The 8831-nt window shown below is 50.9% G+C and overlaps 1 protein-coding gene across 1 annotated transcript in view; it reads right to left on the bottom strand.

Annotated features, from left to right (window-relative positions):
• Nucleotides 1–1520: 1520 nt before the first annotated feature.
• The window catches only part of Cdh4 (cadherin 4), a 465577-nt gene continuing 458266 nt past the window's right edge, over nt 1521–8831 (bottom strand). The window contains exons 14-16 of the mRNA XM_028774065.1: nt 7704–7843; nt 6852–7016; nt 1521–5124 (exon numbers count right to left, since the gene is read on the bottom strand). Of these exons, the coding sequence (XP_028629898.1) occupies nt 4918–5124; nt 6852–7016; nt 7704–7843 (512 nt within the window). The 3' untranslated portion in view covers nt 1521–4917. The remainder of the gene's footprint in view (nt 5125–6851; nt 7017–7703; nt 7844–8831) is intronic.

Here is an 8831-nt window from a genome sequence, read left to right as displayed (position 1 = left end):
TCCAGGGCATGTCGGCCATCTAAGTCCTAATAGGAATGTGATTGATAGGATATGCTGATTCCAATAACGGGAAGCCTCGAATTCTAATGATGGTCAGAGTTCTGCCTGACCTGCCCAGGAAATGCTACCTGGGAACACAGATCCTTTCACATCTGTGCCTGGGACAAGGCACAAGCAGGAAGTTGTGAGGGAAGAAGAGTTCAGGTTAAGGGCTGAGGAGGAAGTGAGGGCCCAGGAGCAGACTATGAGGAGTTAGGTAAAGGATGGAGGATTCCCAGTGCAAGGTGGGCTCTAAGTGAAGGCAAGAGATGCTGGGGCATTCAGGCTTGAGCGGAATTCTGGGTTATGGTTCCTGACAATAATGCCAGATAAAGCATGATAATGGCTAGGATGGGTTGCACAGAAAAATGACAGGGGCTAGGGGCCTGTCTGTGTGCACACATGTGCATACCCATACATGCTTGTGAGCATGTGTGTGCATGCACACATATATGCAATATGTACACCTCTACAAGCATATGAATACGCATGTGCACGCCTATATATGCATGTGTGCATGCATGTACACACCTATATATGCATGTGAGCATGCGTGTGCATGCATTTGTGTGTGTGCACATAGGCATTCTACACATGTGTGCATACGTGGGTACATACATGTGCACATGTGTGTGTGTGTGCACGCACACGTGTGTGTGTGTTGGCATTCTAGGACAGATTTGACTATGCCCCATGCAGTAGAAATGATGTACAGTACCTAGGGGCCATGTATTTTCTCCTACTGTCCACTGTAGGTCTCAGGACCAGGTGCTCATCCCAGGTTATCATCAGCCTGTCCAAGCTCCCTCAGAAGACACATTTTAAAATTGTTTTACAAAGTGAACCTGTCCAAAGCTCCAAGGGATTTTTGGGGACAGGAGTGCTTAGCAAAGAGGCCACGTACTGCCGGGCGGTGGTGGCGCACGCCTTTAATCCCAGCACTTGGGAGGCAGAGGCAGGCAGATTTCTGAGTTTGAGGCCAGACTGGTCTACAGAGTGAGTTCCAGGACAGCCAGGGCTACACAGAGAAACCCTGTCTTGAAAAAACAAAAACAAAAACAAAACAAAACAAAAAGGGGCCACGTACAGACTGGGTTACCTGTCCTTGTGCAAGCTCCAGCTTCCTTGCACATCAGCCCATGCTAGGGGAGGAAGGCAGGGTGGCGAGTAGGCCATATGCGTAGCCCAGTCCACTCTTGCCTGCCATGCAGTGCCTGTGAGAATTCTATATTAAGGCAAGGGATATGGCTCAGTGGCAGAGTGCTTGCCTAACATGTGAGAGGCCCTGGATGTGACAACTAGTGCCCAAACCAGAACAAACTGCTCTCAGTCTAAGCGGGCTTCCTTGTGCTTTCACAGGGGCATTTGTGGAGCATAACCTAACTCTGTGTTTGATCTACCCACCCTCAGGTCACCTGCCACAGCCCCCGACTCTGTCAGATCAGGGAACTTGTGGAAGAACACAAGCAATCCAGAAGCCGACTACTTCAAAGGGGACTTTATTTACTCCTTTGGAGCATCGTGCTAACGCCCGACTCCACTCCTGGACATGACAATTCCGAAAAGCTGCTGTTCCCTTTGGAACCAAGACTGCCTGGCACTAAAAACACATCGAAAACATCAACTCTCTTCCCTTTCTTTCTTTTTTTTTTTTTTTGTTTTTTTTTCTTCCTTTTTTTTTTCGGTACAAAATGATACAAACGACAATACAAAATATTTGTGCTGTTGACGATTACAAAAAAAGTCAGAACGTCTGTCTCACCGCATGGCGCTCAGAGCTGCAGTGTGAACACATCATACTCCGGTATCTTTCCCGAAACAACCACGGTCATGCGGGCTGCTACACATTTGTCCATTTTCAAAAATAAACATGCAGAAAATAAATCAGAATGGAAAACAGGAGAGGAAGGAAAAGCAAGATGCGTCCCCAGTGTATACAGAGGTGACTTCCATCGGCTGACCGGTGTGGCAGAACCTGCCAGATATTTGGTCTATGTGCTACCACACCTGGTGCTCTGTGCAGGGCAATTCAGCTGTGAGTTTTTGGTCTTGTCTTTCAGTGTGGGTGGAAATAGAGACTTCCCCTCCCATTTACCTTAGACAGCACAGAGGTGTCATCTCAATGGACCACAAAGTCACTAGGGGGAAACTGAGGCATCTCTGAGGGCCTGACATTTGGCCGTTACTCTGACACTTTGGTGGCAGGAGACCCAGCATTTTGGATGTGCTGAAAGACATGAGAGAGAAAAGCTGCTGGCCGGGAGACAGGTGTGATCCAGGCTGACCATGGCCAGGTGTTCTTCCAAGCCGCTCAGTGGTGTAGATTTCTCCTTAAAGGAGCTAAACCACACCCTTGTACTGCACAGAGCTGGCCACCAGCCTAGGTTGGCTGGGCCCTGACCACAGACGCATTGTATCTACAAGCTACAGAAGAGAAACATTTGACACTGACTGTATGCTTGGCTAATGCTAACTTGTTGGCCTGGGAACAGAGTTCCAAGATGGGTCTGGGGGTGTGTAGAACCCTAACTTCCTCTAGCCCTAGGGGCTGGTTAGGGTATAGGGTGAAAGGGACAATCGGTCCAGCTTTTAGGAAACCCCATGGATGTTCCTGCAGGGGTGTGGCAGTGACAGAGGCCTTGGGAGTGTGTAGAAGGCGGCAGAGGCAGGTGAGGCACGCCTCCAGGTAACATGGATTTGGTACCTCCCACCCCAGGCTTCTAAGAAAGCCTTGGGATTCCAGGAGAGTTCTTGGCTACCGTGCCTACCAAACATATGCACACTTCCAAGAACCTTCTTGGGTTTTCTAAAAATCAAATCCAGAAAATTATTCTCCATTTCCCAGCCCTAACCCACAGACAATCCCACCAGTGGCCGTGCCAAGCTCAGCACCACCCAAAATTGTTTGCTGATTTGAGCAATTTGCATAGGACAGCCCTCCCAACCCCCTTCATGAGCTCTGTTGCCCGGGCTGGCTGTAGGCTGGGGGACTTCCAGGAAACTACAGAGGCCTCTATTCATCCAGCTGTATGAGGAGTAAGGGTAGACACAGCTGAGGTCGGCTCAAGTCCAGGAGTTCAGAGGTGGGGATGGGTTTAGTTTGGGAAAGAACCCTGACATCCAATGGGTCATACCCATGAGTTGGGCGCCCTTGAGTTCACTCAGGTGCGTCTTTGAGGCCAAAGCACTCTGGAAAAGGGGATCTAGCCACGGGGTAAAGAAGCCAAGAGGAGCTATGAAATAGAGACCACCGGCTAGGGAGCACGCTCTTTCCTGGGTACCCCCAGCCCCTTTGAAGCCCCTCTGGCCTCCAGTAGTAGATATGGGTTAGCGATCTGGAAGAAACTTATTTTTCATTAATTCTGGAACTTCCGTCGTCTCCCCAAGAAGACTCAGACACCAAGGCCTCCCAAGCTATCAGCATTCATCAACCCCTTTCTTGGGGAGTGTACTGTAGCGTGGGGTAAGCCAGGAAGACTCGGCACAGGATTCCCCTTCAGTGCCTGCCTTTCTGTGCCATCCCAGGGCTCCTTTGGACCCAGACATATGAATGTCCTAGGTCTGTTTTCTCCTCCAGTGAAAAGGGCAGGTTTGCCATCTCCTGTAGGTCCTTGTACACAGCCTATTTGCTGTCCTACAAAAGTGGTCACCCTGCCCCGTTTGCCCTGTGTCAAGCTGCCATGGTAAAGTGCCCCACTAGCTCCAGAGAACAACAGAAACACGGGTTCAAGCAAGAGCATCTGTGGTCACATGGGCACAGCAAGATAATCTCACTGGCCACTTGGTAGGTCCTGACATCCATAGCAGTTCACGAGACCAGGCAGGAGCTCAGTTTAAATGGCCCCAGGGAGCCAAGCAGCTGCCAGAGTCTGGCCAGGCTCTGCTCTCAGCTGTCTGCACAGCCTGGGGAGTGTGTTGAGAGCGTTCAGGGGTTCCATTGAGGGGAGCTTGTGATTGCTATGCCTTCAACAGGATCCCTCAGGGTCTCATCCTGAAGAGTGGAGGGCTGAGCCAGGGTTTTGCAGGATGCTGTGGCTTCTTAGACAACATACTGTCCTGGACCAAAGCAAAAGGGGACCTTGGTGGTATTGGGGGAGATAGCTGGTCCAGAGAGAGGCTTTATGGTAGGCTTGAGGGCATGTCAGTGGCCAAGCGAAGAAGTGAGGCCTCTCAGGAAGGTCTCCAGGCCTCACGACTGCCCTGGCTATTTACAGGGCACATCTTCAGGTGAAAGCCTAGTCCACACAGAAGTGGCTCTGCTGCTGGGGTTGGGTGAGCCCAGTGATTTTTGGTGCTGGAAAGCCCAATCCTCACCTAACAGCTTTGGGGAGCCCAAAAGGCCCAGGAGACCCCTGCTGTGATCTGGACCCCATACTATTTTTCTTTTGCAAATAAGTTACCTACTTTCTTTTTCTTAACAAAAGGCCTTTAAAAAAAAAAGACATATTGTCTCCCACCCCTTGCTTGTCACCTTCAGAAGGTACCAGATGGGGCTGGGGCTGTGGGGCAGGGTGGACAGGGGTGGGGGCCTTGGGCTGTCTCTCCTCTTTCAGTCACTCCTGAGTTAGGGAATCTGTCATGTACCAAAAGGCACTTTTGTTTTTGTTTTTTTTTGTTTGTTTGTTTTAACAGTGCTTTTGTGGTAAGAAATTCAAGTTAGGGCTGTGCCTCTGGCTCTCCCTTCACGGTACGTGGCTGTGGTTACCGAGATGCAGCAGCGACGGTGGGTGCCTGGTGGCATACGTATGTCCATACTGCAGAACTCCACATGGGGGATGGCAGCGGGAAGGGACCTCTCGACACCAGACGGTGCTGGCACCTCGGCTTAGTTCTGCTGCTCGGCCTCCAGTGCCCTTCTCAGGTTGGTGGTGAGGGCGGTTAGTCCTCCTCGCCACCCCCATACATGTCCGCCAGCTTCTTGAACCGGGGCCCCCAGTCGTTCAAGTAGTCGTAATCTTGATCCCCGGAGCTGGAGGAGTTCAGGGAGCTGACAGAACCTGCAGTAGAACCGCTGCCCTCATAGTCAAAGACAAGCAGGGAGTCATAGGGGGGTGCGGTGGGGTCATTGTCCGCAGCTCGGAGTCCCTGGAGATCACAGAGATGGGGGTTAGGTGTGTGTGCTGTGTCAGCCCAGTGATCTGTCAGAACAGAGGAAGACCGACCTATGCAAGCAGGTGGGGCAGGAAGGGCGGGAGGGCAGGATCTTGCATACAGTAGGCACTCAGTAATCGCTGCCTCTGTTTATCTGTAGGATATTTCCAAGGACCAAACAAGGCTGCATGTTTATAAGAACAGACATAGGGGCTAGGGAGATGGCTCAGTGGTTAAGAGTACTCTTCGCTCTTGCAGTACCCACGTGGCAGATCACAACTGTCTGTGACTCCAGTTCTAGGGGAATGACCCTATCGTCTGACCTCTGTGAGCATTGTACATAGACGGTGTACAGACATACATGTGGGCAAAGCACTCATACACATAAATAAAACAAAAAAATATAAATCTAAATACAACAGCACGGAATGTAAGGGCAGGAAGCTCAATCCATTGGCAACTCTGCCAAGAATAAGGCTGGGGGCTGGGCTGTTCAGTGAGCAGTCTCCTGTCCCACCAAAGGTTAGCTTGGGACAGGGTTAGGTCTGGGACAAAGCTCAGGGCTACGGCTGGGGCCAGTGTTAGGGCTAATGTTAGGCTTAAAGTAGGGCTTACTGCTATTCTAGGGTTTGCATTAGGGTTAGGTTTGGGTTAGGATTAATGTTAGGGCTCAAAGCTAGGCTTAGGGTTAATGCTAAGGTTATGTATGCAATGTTAGGGTTAAGGTAAGATTAGGGTTATGGTCAGAGTCACAGCTATTCTGTGGCTAGTGTGAGGATAACTATGGTTTGGGCTGGTGCTAGGGCTGGGACTGTATTTAGGAGTAGGAGTAGGTTTAGTTCACAGCCTAGGTTCCAGGCCTCTGCCTGCCAAGAAGAAAAACCAATCCAAAACCAAAACCAAAACCAAAACCAAAACCAAAACCAAAACCAAAACCAAAACCAAAACCAAAACCAAAACCAAAACCAAAACCAAATGCAAAACAACCAAAATCAAAGCCAAAACCAAAACCAAAACCAAAACCCAACCCAACCCAACCCAACCCAACCCAACCCAACCCAACCCAAAAGCAAACCCCAAAGTTGTCTGTCTTGGGGATGTTTGACTTTTTTTTGAAGACTTTTTAAGAGGTGAGGGTGTAGTGTGACATGTAGCCAGGAGCCTTTCCCGGCTCATGGGTAAGATACTAAGCTTCTCCACAGTGTGCAGGCCTTGTTGCTGGGTCTGCATTAGCATCCAAATGCTGAAAGGGCTCTCTGGGATGCTTGGGTTTCCTCCTTCGTGTTGTGATGGGAACATGAAGGTCAGTTTGCTTGGGTACCAGGGCTCTAATGTGGGCTGGGAAGGCCATTCACAGATGCACTGGTTTAGTGTATCAGTTTCTCCTGAGAACAGTTCTTCCTGCTGTCACCCTATTGTAGGTACAGTGGCCCAAATGGCCCCTAATTCCCACTGAGCATTGGTTGAGAGTCTTAGGCCTCCTTAAAGTAGCTGACTCAGGAGCTAATGTACTCAAGGCCACAAGTAGGAGGGGAGGGCCTGGCCTCAAGTCCTAATCTGAGCCACCTCTCCTCACAAGCCCCATTCTCTCTCTCTCTCTCTCTCTCTCTCTCTCTCTCTCTCTCTCTCTCTTTCTCTCGCTCTCTCTCTCTGTCCATGCATGTGGTAGGATTTTACTTTTAAAGGAGACACTTTTGCTCAGGTCCTCCCCAGGTTCATACCTCATTGATGAAGTCTCCAATGTCTCCTGGGTGTGGTACCACAGGCCTGACTGGGTACTGGGGTTCAGCACCCACTGGCCGTTCATCCACCCGCCGCACACCAGGGGCCTTGCTCAGCACATGCTCCATGGCTTCTGGCTGTTGTAGCTGACTGAGATCATAGTCCTGAGGATGGAGACAGAGTGAGTCAGGGGAACAGGAGTGTGGGGGCAGCAGGCAGGGCAACAGGAGAGTGCTAAGTTTTGTCACCTGCCTGGAGGCTGTCACACCATGCCGGTCTCCAAGCTCACTGACTGTCCTTTCCCATCCACTCAGTCTGCCCCTTCCACACACTGCCTCCTTTCCATTTGCCCCAGCCCTGCCTGACCTCAGGGTTGCCATGGACTCTATACCTGCCAGCTGCCTCGTGGGGGCCTGGACTTCCTCTCTGCCTCCTCCCCCCACATGACCCTCCTGCTTGAAGCTCAGCAGCCTTGTGCAGCCAGCCACCTGCACCTTTAGTGCCGACAGAAAAGAGCTGGGTCCTCGTTGCCCCCATGAGGTAGCTCTGTGTAATCTCCCTCTTCTGGTCAGAGACACCCCCCCACACACACACACACTGGGAGTGTCCATTAGGTGGGTGTTGGTGACCCCAGAAGACTATGGACTGTTTCTTTTAGGGTACGGGACAGCAGAGGGTTGGGCTGGTGGCTGGAGAGAAGGACAGTCAGCCCAGGCCTGAGCACACATGGCCTGTACTCAGATCTGTGTCTCTTGAAATGACTATGCAATACCTTTCCATAAGGAACAGGACCTCCTGTTGAAATGAAACCCTAGCATGAGCCCCACTGAGCCCGAGGGACGCTCGCTTACCTGGTCCTCCTCGCCACCGCCCTCCTCATCGTACTTCAGGATGTTGTCCCTCACGTCATCCTCGGGGTCGATGAGCAGCTGCTTTGTGTGTCTCTCCTTTTCCCTCCGCTTCATCCACACAACAAACAGCAGGACCATAACTGTGAGAGGAGGAGCCACACCGTGAGCAGTGTGTGCACACATGAGTGTGACTATGTGTGCACACATGGGGCGTGACTATGTGTGCACACACGGGCATGGCTGTGCATATGTGTGCATAGGTGTGAATGTGTGTGCATGCCTGGGCGTATCATGGACATACAATGGTTGGATGCGTGTGTTCTGTGTTCATCTACATAGGCAGGTGTATGCACATGCATGTGCGTACTTAGTCCCAGCTATAGAATAACAGAGGGCACAGGAGGATGTCTATGTCCTGATCTTCCTTCCTCATTGTATTCCTCTGAGACAGGCTCTGTCACTAAACGTGGATTTTGGCTGTTCGCCTGTAAGCTCTAGTAATCCTGTCTCTGTACCTTACACTGGGGTTATAGATGTGTGCATAGCTATGCCTGGGGGTCTGAGGATTCAAACTCAGGTCTTTATGCTTCTGCAGTAAGTGATCTTACTACTGAGCCATCTCTCCCAGCCTTCTGTACAATTCTCTTTGTGAATATTTTATCTGCAGCTGACTGCATACACAGATGTGAACCTGGGGTTACGAATGGCCCTTTGGATTAGTTTCTTCTTTATGGAGGTAGCTGACAGAGCACAAATGTCACTACTTGAGAGTCAGGAGGACAAGTGGGAAAAGGTGAGCTGAGAGACCGCCAATCCTCAGAACTATTGCAAGGTAAGCCTTTGGGTCCAGAAGGCAAAGGGGAGGGTTTTAGTGTCCCATGTTTTAGGCAGGAGCCATGGTGGGGTGATGCCCCATGATGGAAGGAGACTGGGGAGGGAGGGGGCAGCCCAGAAAGGGCCTCCAGTGGGTAGGTCAGGGTGAGTGGAAGCCACATCCTGCACCTCCAGAGGCCCCCCTGCCACTCCCGGGAACACGCCAGGATAGGCATATGATGTGTAATGTGTATGGATGCATGTACATTGTGTGCATGATATGTACATGCACATGTGTGTCTCTGCATGTGTACA

The sequence above is a fragment of the Grammomys surdaster genome, unplaced genomic scaffold (genome assembly GCF_004785775.1).
Source record: "Grammomys surdaster isolate TR1022 unplaced genomic scaffold, NIH_TR_1.0 238, whole genome shotgun sequence".
In the NCBI taxonomy this organism is placed as follows: Eukaryota; Metazoa; Chordata; class Mammalia; order Rodentia; family Muridae; genus Grammomys; species Grammomys surdaster.
The sequence above is the reverse complement of the archived record's forward strand: the minus strand, read 5'-3'. Positions and strand labels throughout refer to the sequence as shown.